Source organism: Pocillopora damicornis, chromosome 13 (genome assembly GCF_964200805.1).
Source record: "Pocillopora damicornis chromosome 13, jaPocDami1.2, whole genome shotgun sequence".
Taxonomy (NCBI): Eukaryota; Metazoa; Cnidaria; class Anthozoa; order Scleractinia; family Pocilloporidae; genus Pocillopora; species Pocillopora damicornis.
This window is the reverse complement of record NC_142682.1, coordinates 9,117,460-9,130,389: the sequence shown is the minus strand read 5'-3', so window position 1 is coordinate 9,130,389 and position 12,930 is coordinate 9,117,460. Positions and strand designations below refer to the sequence as shown.

Below are 12,930 nucleotides of genomic sequence, written 5' to 3'. Positions count from 1 at the left end.
CGATTCGTGAATAAATCGCATCAATTAGAGCCAATCAGATTACAGGAACCACCAGTGATTTCAAAATAAGTGTAATAAAGGTTTTAACTTGTGTGCCCAAATTAAATTAGGGCCCTGAAAAGCGCACTAAATCGCTCAGATAGGCACGAGCAAATGTTTAAAACAAGTGATGACGGTGATGGAATTTCGGAGTTTTTGACCTAGTTCTTACTGAGGGAAGGTTTTTTTTTCTCTCTTACCCTCTGGTGTACAGCCATTTATCCAGTCAAGAACTTGGGCACGCGTAGCATGCAAGAGTTATTTTTTGGCAGGGGTTGAGATGGGACACTGTACCTAATGTTTTCATTTTTGTAACAGAAAAAGAGCATAACTTTTAAAAGAACAAAAATATCGCATCATTTCAACTTAAGAGAAAGGGGAAAAAACCTAATTTATCTGAACTCACACAGGTATTTTGTGGTCTATTGTCTCTATTGTCTGAAGACTTCTAAATAAAAATAAAATGCATCGGTGCTACGCTCATTCTCCTTTGCAGCAGTTGTTTGGTCTCGTCACACAACGCCGTCTACTACCCATTGGAGAGAGAGTGCGATGGGCGACGAGACCAAATAACGGTTGCAAAAGGGACTACGCTTGCTGCCGTTCCTCTAACAGAGAGAAAATCAAAATTATTCGTCATCAGTAAGTTGCCTCGAAAATGTAACTCCACGTAATTTTACTCAGAAAAGCAAACTGAAACTCTGCTCTATCTTTGATAGACCCTAACTTAAGATATACGGTAATCTCGAATAGGTGAAGGTATATTGAACAAGGAAAAAGGATATTATTTCAAAGAGGGCTCCTTAATTGGTTGTTGCCTATCTGGACTTTGCTCTGTGTGTGAAATACGCGATAAAATTTAGGCTGTTCAAAAGGAATTAACACGTGATTGGGTCTAGCCCAAGGTAGCTAAAAGCGAATTCATCCGTTGAAAAAGTCAAATCGAGGGAGAATTGCGTGGAAAATTCACCATCAGTGACATTTAGTTCCGAGTGAATTTTTTGCAGTGGGGTTGAACAATGCGGTTAGAATACGTGGTAATGGAAGTTGATTGGTGAAATACAATTCAAGCACGTGAAAAATTACCTAGTGTTCATGCAGTGCAATGATTGGGTACGTTCTAATTGGACTTTGGACGTAGTTTTCACGGTACGTGATAAAATTTAAGTTATTTGGCGTGTGCGTTTCGAGTAAAGGTGCTGAAAAAACACGGTTTTACTTAAAAAGTATACAAAAAGTTGCGAACCTTTAATATCCCGATAAATCTTGACCTTAATCGACGTGGCTCTCACGAAGGCCACAAACCATTACACTTAACAAATGAGCCCAAAATTTCTGGTTTATGTCATTCTTTGTGCACAGCCCCTGATTCCATGACATCATTTACAAGAAATACCAACTCACTGAGAATGGTGCAAGATATCCAAATTCTGTGATATGATTGCTATGAGATGGATACCCTAATGCGGCGATCTGATTAGTGCAAGCAACATGCCACTCTATAGTCTAACATAGAGTTTTTTCTTTTTTTTTTTTTTTTAACAGAACAAAAATAACTCAAAAACGTATTCGTAAATTGTGGTCTTACCCTTGAATGAGCAAGTTTCCTTTAGTATAAATGTATTGATCGCTCACAAGAAGACGACCTTTGTTGTTCATGTCGTAAGCTTAGAGGATTCAAGAAGGAGCAGAGACCTTTGCACAATGTTTTTCGATATTTTATTTCATTGTTGGTTTGTAACCGTTTCTTGTACATGCGAGACGGTACAAGCGCGTAGTATTCCTCTGAATAAGTTACGTATGGCGAGTACTGTGTGGAAATGATACACTAACAATGAACGTTGTTCAATTAATTTATAGTTATTTAAGTTCTTTTCCGTGTATGAATAAAAATATGCGTTGATAGATGTCAGACGAATACTTTGAACGATATATAAAACAAGCTTGGTTTTCCTTACAAGTTTCCTAACAATCTAACTCGACTTTCATTACTTGAAAGACGCTATTATTTTCTAACAATAAAACTATAATAACGATTAAATAAAACTTAACTTACATTTAAACTAACGCGGCATAACATCGCCTACATAACAATTCGTATGAGAACACCAAAGGGGGTATTCCCGTGTATCATACGGACGGAAGATTGGAGTCATGACTGTTCCCCTGGTGATATCCGGGTGGTGTACCCTGCCGAAATGAATACAAAATAGGTACAAAATGAGTCGGTGTGTCCACTGTTGTTGTTTAGATACGAGTGATGAAGATTTTGAATGTAGCAGATGTAGCATAGCTTACTCGGCGGGCCATGAATAAATCCCACCGAATGAATTATATCACTGTTCGTATGGTCCACAGCAAACAACAGTTTATTGGGATACGGTATTAGTCATTGAGAGTCATCTGATTAGCTGAGACAGAGAATGTGTTCTGAAAAGAGTATGATCACTTGATCTTGGTTGTCTAGGAGTGCGTAGTCAGCAGTAAGATGGTATGCCGCCTAACACGAGTTTTGCAAATAAGACGGTCAGAAAACACAACGCATCCGAGTTTTCCTGAGCACAGTTATTACATCAAAACATGAAAAGAAAAAAACATCAACAACAAAAAACAAACAAACAAAAAGACAAGTGTTTCGCTAATAAACATTTTTTGATGCCCACGTCCTAAGCCTATATTTGGTAATGTGATTAAATCTTACCTGTCTTTGTGATGTGCCGTTTTGGAATGGAGTCAGGTTTGTAATGTGTGGCATCATCGATATTGAAGTTTTCGCATTCTTCGAGCTCTTCCCAGTCTTATAGCTGTTCTTAGCTAATTGATTGGAATGAAAACCTCCGTGTAAGAGAAAAATAAACCTTCAACAGGCAACTCTTAACAAATACTAAAGAACATAAAACAGCAGCTAGAAAAAGAAAACCGACAAAGCAGTGAAAAAATGTTTCACTACCTCTTAAAGTAGCGCGCTGTTATTTGCATTCATCCATGAAATGTAAAGTTAAATTTAAGTTTTTTTCCGTGTGATATTTCAGTTCAATCGAGGTTTTGTTATGTGAGCATCGGAAAACACTATGCTACCAGAAGAGGAATCGAAGTTAAGAAACAAGAATGCTGTCAATATCTGCTTAAAGAACACCATTTGCGATCAAGTTGTCGCATAAGTTCCAACATCGAGAAATTAAACCCCACTGACAGCACATCACTAAGCCCTGAGAAACGAATGCATCATCTGTAGGATCTTGAGGTCGACTAGACTATTTACGGATACTTCTTAGTTCTTATGCTCCATACCTTCTGCTCCTGGCACATCAGGTAGATGTGGAAATTCATTCTCTCCTCTTGGCCGCTCCCTTTCTTTTTCCTTGTCTTTATCACGTTTCTTTTTATAGTTCGACTCTATTGATGACCTCTCACCATGTCGGCTGCCGAGATCGAAGTTACTTGAAGTTTTTTGCTCATAATAAGAGTCAGGTGAGGGATATAACGTGGTGCTGTGGTGGTTTGGAGGGGGACCTGTGCTCTTTTTGGAGTATGACGGGGGAGTCTTCTTCACTTTGCTGTCGTTAGCAACCCTGAAAAAATAAACAGTAGATGACTCAAACCATGATAATGATGCAAGTTATAGCTACCGGTAAGTCCGTTATTACTCTTCTGTTTGCGCAGAAGAAAATCGTATAAATGATCTGGATAATTTGGTTGAGCGGTTCATTTGCTGAATCTTTTCGTTGCGACCAGATGCAGGAATTTACATAGGTTTGAATTTGTGCGACTTATTGACTTGTTGAAGAGAGTTGTTACTGCGACTTATTTGGAAGCAGTTCACACTAAGCGGCTTATCGCAGAGACCAGTCGCTGCAACTTGTCACCTGGTGAATAACGACTAAAACAATTTTTGCAAACATGAGATCAAATAAGAAATGATGAGCAAAAACAGAAAAATAATTTACCTGAAGGGAGGCGGCCCAGGTGGGGACTCATGCCGAGGTCCAACCACACCCAATCCAATATTTGTCTTCGATAAACTTATTGTATGTGAACTTCCACCTTTCGTCGATGTTCCCTGCGAAGACGTGACTGATCCAATCGAGCCTTTTAACAATGTTGTCACGGGCGATTCCTGTTGAGTGGGCGGTGAATTTCTAAGTGTACTAGCACTTTGTATAGGAGACAATTGTTTACCGTGAGGAAGGCCGGTAACAAAAGTGTCGAGTGGTGTAGGTGGAGCCGCAACTCCTGCTGTCCCACTATAAGATGTCGGTACATTTGATGTGGAGGCTCCCGTGGTAACATGCAGAGTGTGCGGCGGTGAATTTACCTGATGGTTTGTCACCGGTAATGCTGCTACCTCTTGCTGTAACACAGAAGAACTTTGTGATGTCGATGGAAGTAATAAAGTCTTCTTGCTCTGTTTCTCCAGGCCTGTTGTTTCCTTGTGATCCTTAGACTCCTTATGTTTCTTAGGTTCTTTAAGAGCTTCTCTCGTTTCTAATCTCTTTGCCTCCCTGGATTCTCTCGCTTCTTTGTCCCGTTGATCTTTCGCTTCACGTTCCTGGGCAGTAAAAGCAAAGTTAGGCTCCCTTAGTTTATATGAACCTTAAATTTACCATTCGAACTCAATTTTCGATGCTTAATTTTTCTACTTGCCACAAAGATTGAGAAAATAACATTGCATTATTGATTCAAAAGTCACTAGCATATAAACTTGAGTCAGTATTATGAGATCCATTCACGTTACACACTTATGATATTATATTGAAAAGGTCATAAATCTACCTTTGACTTTAATTGTTCATAAGCGAATCCCGATAACTCGAACTGATTTTTTTTACCTATGGCTAACCTCCGTATTTCAAGTAATTTTACCGATGTCGATAACCAAGCCTTACCCTTTGTGGAATACTCGACTAACAACGCGCCACCATAACTCGAAACATAGTCGCTACAGTAAATGGCTTGAAAAAACTACTCAAGCCTTGACTAACACCTAAAACACGGAAGGTTAATGACGGTCGTTTCAACTAAAAATCAATTTAATGAGAATGATATACAATCACCTTCTCCTTTCTCCTTTTCCTCTTTGCTTTTTCCTCCGCAGATTCATCTCTAGAATCATGCCTTCCATTCAGCGATCTCAGTAGGGGATTTTCTGTAGTTTCTTTAGTTATTTTTACTTTAAGTTCCTGAGCAAACTTCTCGCCAAAATTATCTTTCTTGAAAAGATCATGTTTTAGAAGCTTTGAACAGTCTGGTCTATCTGCTGGGTCCATTTTGAGACACAGCTGGAACAAAAACGAAATTGGCATTCGTCAGTAACAGCCAGAGTTTCCATTATATTTCCAGTAATTAAAAGGCCCTTTAAACATTAGGGAATATGGGACAACTACTCTGCAGTGGCCACATAAGGGGAAGGAGGAAGGGGGGAGGGAAAAGAGGAAGACCATGAAAATGCTTAGTGAACAGTAAGTAAACCAATCAACACACGTCAATCGGAAACCAAAAAAACTTAACGAAACAAAACAAGTAAGGTACATTGAGTCTGTCAGTTCAGATTACATTCCTACCATTTTCAATTCTACTGCTAGGGCTAACACGTCAAGGCTCTCAGTCGGAGAAACCAAGCAAAAGAGCAGGTGAGTGACAAACGGTGGTTATGGTAACAAGGGAAACGGTTTTACTTTCCCTGACCCCATCTTCTTTCACGTGCCTGCTCTTTTGCTTGTTGTTTGCCGTTGTATGTATTGTATGCAGAGAGGTACCCTTCGATAGAGGTACGACTGTACGTTAGCAAATATTGAAGTACAAGGGAATTTCAGCGAAAAAGTTTTTTCACACCCGCCCGGCGCGCTTTGAGATAAACCTTCAATTTAAAAGCCCTGGTTTTTACTTCTTACTCTTAATGTAACAGACACAAGATACGTAGTAAGTGCCAAGGTAAAGAACTTTCAACTTCTGGCCGCCGTCAACATCACAAAAATATATCTGCTTAAGCTACCCCAGTGTTCATACATTGACAAGTTCAACGGAACACGATTTTCACGATCATGATGACCTGAAGTCTTTAAAACTTTATGCCAACGTAACTCACCTTAAGAATGTCCATTGCAGCAGATGACACTCGATGAAATCGTTTCTCGATTGGCTCCACCTCCTTTACTTCTGGCAACTTCATACCAACAAATAAGGGATTTCTGTGGAAAATTTCTCGATGTCTGTTTGTCAGATTACCTGTAAAAATACATTTGACCTTGCTTAACAAAATTCTAACTTTTATCTGGGACACTTCAAATGAAGAAGGTAAACGGGCTTGCCTCATGCATTATTAGCAAACCTGGCTTGAACAATACATTACTTTACCTTCTGATACACTGTAGAAATACATGAATGCATTATATAAATGGTTAGTAATTTAAAATAACCACCAAGGTTTCAACAAACTCTCAAGGTTCATATTGGCTATAGTGTATTTTTATGAAATTAACATAGCGGTACTTATTTGACCATTGTCCTCAAAAGAAATGTACATTAGGGAGCTCTACATGGTGAAGTGTCAGTGTATGATACATGACATACAATGACATGCAGCTCCTTTCTCTCTCCATACGGGAGCATAAAGAAAGCTGTAATTGCTGGATTGGCAGAGGGGCACCAAAAAGGATTTCAGGAAATCACAGTGGCAGATCCAGCAAAGTGCCTCCTTTATTTGTTGACCAAAAGTGAGGCCAACAGTAGCGTGCTGTCAAGCTAATTTGTCTCATACAAGAAATCTTACGTTTTTAAGAGTAACCCACCCCTGAAGGTCTACACTGCCAGTTGCATCCAATTTTGCATGTATTTAACTGTGGAAATACACATTGATTACTTCAAACTAATTGTTATCAGACCCAACATGAGTAAGCATGTGTTTAGTGACAAACTCAACTCACCAATCTTTGTAATGATAAGATATAGTTGGTCAATATCTGAGTCCCCAGGAAACAGAGGTTCTCCTGTTAACATCTCTGCCAATAGGCATCCCACTGCCCACACATCTACAGCTCTGTATAAGAAAACATATTTATTAGAGTCCTATGAAGAAACAGATTTATTCAATTTTTTTTTTTTAAGGGGGGATGGGTTTGGTTCACATTGGTATTAAAGAAAAAACAAACAAAACAAAGTTTAAGCACATTTAGTGCAAAAATGACAGGTCACTATTTCTAGCAAACTAAGTTTTAACAAGAGTGTTGAGACCTCAGATTGTTGGGTGGAAAGAATGCTCTTGGTAAATAAATTTGTTTACCCACTCAGTGGCCCTGATAATGATTATCAAATTGTAAATTGTATTGATTAAAACTAAGAACATTAAAGGAGCTGTAATGACACAAATGGATCACTTCTTGGGCACCAAATACATTGCAGACTCTCCAAAACGCCACTCATATTCAGTATGGGTTTATTTTGTTGGGTTCATATATAAAACTGAAAAAACCATTTTGTTCTCAAACCTACCAAAACTTCTTATAACAACCTAAATCCCACATGAATAGCAACATTATGGCATTCAACCATTTGTAATGTTATTTTTCTGCAGTATGTTTTTGAATTTTTTTTTTTTTTTTTGGGGGGGGGGGGGGGTGCAGGAAGAAGTGGAGCTTACTGAAGCATAAATTTCTACTTGTTACCTGCCGTATTTTGTATCTCCAACAAGTAACTCTGGAGCTCTGTACCATCTGGTGGCAACATAATCTGTATAAGCTTCACCAGGACCAGTAGCTGTAACAAACAACATACAGATGTTTTATGCACATCATGACACTTATTTTCTATATTTCTTGTGGTCTGATCATCTTAGATACTAGTGTCTAGTTTGCCAGAGATTGTCGTTATGAAAGCCCCCTTTTAACTGGAAAACAGTTTTCTACCTCCATTTATGGTAAAGCAATGTACATACACATATGACATTTATCCTACACAATGCATTTGATTTTCGATAGATTGAAAATATTTTAAAGGAAAAATAAAAAATATTTCTAATCAGTTGAGATATATTAATAACATTAGCTATACAAACCTAAAGTTCTAGCAAACCCAAAATCACACAGCTTCACAACACCAGACTTGGACACCAAAATATTCTCTGGTTTTACATCCCTATGGATGATCTAAAAAAAGAAACCACAAATTTCCTCTTAACAAAATGACATTATGCAATATGGCCACTAAGTTATGGGCAGAAAGTAGCAAATATACCACCATTGTAAGTAAATGTGCATACCAAAGATGCCATTACAATGTACTTATTTATAACCATGGTAAATGACAAGACAGGTGACCTATGAAAATTGTGATGGGATTATTAACATTAATCAAGTTAAGGGTGATTACAGAAGTGAACTACAAATATAGCAAATCAAAATCATATTCAACTTAGTAATTAGTTTATTTAGAATTAGTTATATGAGTTTCACTATTGGGCAACAATCTAGGCCAAAATTGTACCTGGTTCCAAAGCCTAACTTCAGTTTATTTGATAAAAAGATTGGCAAGCTTATTCTTGCCAATTTTAAATCTGGCATCATTTAACAAGAAACGCTTTGTCTCATTGTTATATCCTGATACATAATATCTAAATCCCAGATTATCCTGTCTCTGTCATCATTTTTGGAGTCAAAGTGTGAAAAGGGGACATAGTTAGTGATCAGTGGGCCCCTACTGACATTTGAGGAGCATGTACCATGGAAAATTCAATCGGTATAAAACATGTAGGTCATGATGCTGTAATGAAAATATGAAGTTTGATTACAAGGTGTGATATATACTCATTATCTTTAATGTATTTTTGTTCTACTATGCCAACTTACATTATGAAGGTGGCAGAACTCAATGGCCCTCAAAACTTGCCATAACACTTTCCTCACATTATTCTCTTCTAAGCCATTAGGATATCTTTCTAGTTCATCAAGAACTGTATGATCCACAAACTCAAACACAAGGAAGAGTCGCTTCTTGCGACGAAAAACTTCAAGCAAATTAACAAGGTTGTCATGTCGTAATTGCTGAAAAGGAAAAACAAGAAATTTCAACATTTAAAAAGTACATAACTTTGACAGAAATTCTTCAACATCCCTAACAAGCTCAATTTACAATTGAAACACATAATGCATGCTTTAAAGGTGCATAAGGGGGAAGGAGGATCCTTATTTCAAGGCTAAAAATAGGAAAATATAACTATGGTAAATATACATGTACTTAAACCTTAAAAATTTTCTTTTGAGTTTGAAAACTGGCATATAAAGGGTTAGACTTGGCAAGAATGATATCAAACAGTTCATGGCACTACAGCAGTACATAAATTGTTCAGCTGTTTTGTTCACCTGATGATTCTGTTCAATAAAAATTGTTTAATAAAATGGCTCTAAAAGTTCTATTTACAATTAGTGACAACAAACACCTAATAAAATCACATTTTGAGGGGAAAAGATGGATTATCAACAATTGTAGATTGGTAGATATAGGCACTTGTTATGTGCCTGCTGTACCTTCTTTCTAGAAAGGCCATAAGCACTACGTTATAGTGTTGTGTAGGTCCTTAAACCTTCCACCAAAACCCTCACGGTTTTCAAACTGATGGACAAGTGTGAGACACTCGTAAAAGTAACATCTCTTGTGACTTGTCCTGGTTCAGTTACAACACTAGCCATCTTGAGAATGTTATCATATTACTATCCCCCTTAATAGTGCAATTTGGAAATTTTTCAAAACAGCAAGACAAACCACAAAAAGCAAAATGCACAAGGATTATTCAAGTAATTTTAGTTCATTAGACTTATTTTCAAAAACCACTTTCTGCAGCTACCTTGAATGTTCAATGCCTACATTTCTCAATAACCTTTTTAAGATTCAAGAAATATGTGCATGTTCCTTTGAATAAATTATTTACCACTAACCATTATTTACCAGCAGGTAAACCAAGCAGAGACAATTGTCACTGACCAACAGGAATGAGATAATTTATTGAGTACATTATATAATATATAATATTTAATAAGATAAGATATTTCACATGTTATTGCAAATACTGAAGAAAAAGGGAAAATTAAATCAACTGACAAATTACAGAGTGCACATTGATTACCTGATATAGCCAGTAGATAAAATTACCACCTTCTTCTCTTACAACTTGCCATTAATATATTTTAAGGTGTTCATAATGCACAACAAATTAAACTGTCCCAACACAGATCAAGTACTGTGTATTAAGTTTATAAGAACAGCAAACTAAGCAAGGATTTACAAGTATAAAGATTGAAGAGAGCGATATCTCATATCTTAAATTGGCCACATTCTCAATAAGAAGAGAGGAAACGGAAATTCATCGGAAGTTTTTTAGTTGAGATGTTGCACTATTTATTATTCCACTTTAACAGCCACAGAAGAAATGTGATCATTTACAAATTTACAAAATTAGTTGAAGACGCCAAGAACCTATTAAATGGATCACGATAGCGACAACACCACTATTTTTCCAACATTATCCCCGGAATTTTGGCTTGAAGTTTATTTACAAATATTCAAGTTAGGTAAAAACTAAACAATTGGGTAAAATTTCCGCACAGACCCAGACAACACTATGCATTCAGTTCTTGGATAGAGAAAACAATGACAAAAATAATACATTGCTATTGGGAAAATAGATTTGTTTTACAACGGTATGGGGCTGTGAGGAAATTTTACCAACAGTTGTCTTGCATCATAATTGAATTTCCGAAATTTGCAACCAAATTTAATCGTTAGTTAGCGAAAATAAAGACGGTCTTTTTCACAAAGTTTCAGCCGCATCACAGTTTGAAATAAAAGAGATTAAAAAGACTTTTGGCGCTGAATACAGCGAACAGTTGACAGTAGGAATCGTTGCATCTTACCGTAAATTATAACCCTAAATATACATGTACACGTTCTATTCAAACAGATGTCACATAGTGTGTCAATATACTGTAAACATGCAAACAGATAAAGCACCTCAAACAAATGGCCACAACTTACCTTCAGCATTCTAACTTCTCTCAATGCTATTTTCTTTACCATTTTATCATCTTCAGACTCGATAAATTTCTTGATAGCCACAAGTTGGTTGGATTCTTTGTGTTTGCATTTCATCACCATGCCGTACGATCCTTCCCCAACCAAGCCAAGATTCTCGTACTTTTCCATCGAGTAAAATCAAGTTATTGCCATGCACGATCGACTGGATGTTCAGTTATATATCTTAGCAAAATTTGGCGAAGGTAGAGAAGAAAATGAGCATTCTAAACCTGTCTTAGGAGGACAATGCGAATAAAATTGAAACAAGCTTACTACCGCTGGGCGCCCAGAGTTCGATAAATTAAACAAAATCGAAAGAAGCCTTTTCTGGTCAACTTGTCTATATCACGCTCTTACAGGCCGACATTTAATCCTTGATACTTTAAGCGCTTAGTGTTCCTCTCTCAAACTGATCCATGTTCCACTTGAAAGTTAAAACTATAACGTAGCCTTACAGCTGCAGTGAAGCATCAAACAATGCAAAACAATGCGAGGGATGTGCAATCGATTTCTCCTACTAAGACCTCCTTTGGCAGTATCACTTCAACGCTAGCTCAGTAATATTCTCTTTCTAAGACAATCCACATCCAACTGGCAATACCAAAGTTTTCTTTCCACAGAAGCTACTTTCTTTGGAACTTATTACACTCCAAATCAAAGCGAAGGTTTACACATGTACCAAAAAAATACTTAATCGAAGTAGTTCTGGGCTGATCCACTCTCTGAACAACCTTTCTGGTGATCACTTATTAGTAAATTCCTTATCCACTCTGAGGCACTACCAAGCTTGAACAAAAGTTATGAGCAATATCAAAACAGTGAAGAATATGAGCAGTGTTCTATACAGATCAGAACCTTTCCGCCATTACGAAGTGTAACAAGTTTTCTCGACATGACCCTATAAAATGGCTCTTTTTACAGTGTAGCCATAGTAACAACATTGTTTATCACCTACTCGTTGCCAGACTCCTTTCTTTAGGTTCCGGCGAAAATGAAATAATTATGTAAGAGTTTTTACGGATGGTTCCCAATGCTCGAAGTTAATTCTATTGAATAACGATTCATAATATTTGATGTCCCTTCCCAAGAACACTGTTTTATTCAACTTTCCTGGGATAATCCGTCGCACGAGTAACTAGAAACCGGCGGAAAAGTATTTGGTTTCCCGGCGAACATTTTATTCAAAAGTTAATCGCTAAACTCTCTCATTTTAGCAGTTCAATTACAAAAAGGAAGATGACGGTTAAGATCTTCGCAAGAATCACCATCTATCGATTTATGCTGAAAAAGAAAGGAATATAATAGAAGAAAAAAGCCTTCGATCCTCCGTGATCTCGGATGAAATTTTAAGGCTCCAACTTTTCATTCGCTGATGAAAGGATGAATCATTTTCTATCTCACGCTATAAAGGAGGCTCACGAAGGTTTAGCTTTTTTTAACATGTTAATCGTTTGCAGAGAAAAAAAGGTTTCAAGTTTTAAAGTAGTGTTTCAGCCACAGAATGTGCATGCGTAACAAGGCAATAATTATAGCAACATTGGGTCCTTGATAACAAAAAATACATAGTCAATTTAATTCATAAATAAAATGAGAAAAAAGATGTACTACATCAAAAGGCAGTTTCCATATCCTTCATATGTATCTACATATTATCATTAGAGAACCCAAAGCCATCATGTTCGATGCATACAAGGTCAAGATAGGATGAAGCCCAAATAGGTCTTAAAAGTTGCGTTCATGTTGTCTTGATGTTAGTCAGTTTAATTTTTCCTTCTACAAGGTTTTTTTATCGGTAGAAACCTATGTCCGTTGCTGTGTGTCTGCAGCATG

General features: G+C 37.1%; 1 protein-coding gene across 1 annotated transcript; it reads right to left on the bottom strand.

Annotated features, from left to right (window-relative positions):
- Window positions 1–1,735: 1,735 nt before the first annotated feature.
- On the bottom strand, window positions 1,736–12,024 carry LOC113673592 (uncharacterized). Its single transcript, XM_027189996.2, has 11 exons — window positions 11,062–12,024; window positions 8,880–9,074; window positions 8,090–8,180; window positions 7,701–7,791; window positions 6,963–7,075; window positions 6,125–6,264; window positions 5,094–5,318; window positions 3,987–4,588; window positions 3,331–3,611; window positions 2,741–2,853; window positions 1,736–2,229 (listed from the first exon to the last, which is right to left on the bottom strand). The coding sequence occupies exons 1-11, from the start codon at window positions 11,227–11,229 to the stop codon at window positions 2,170–2,172; spliced, it is 2,079 nt and encodes a 692-aa protein (XP_027045797.2). The 5' UTR covers window positions 11,230–12,024; the 3' UTR covers window positions 1,736–2,169.
- Window positions 12,025–12,930: the final 906 nt, after the last annotated feature.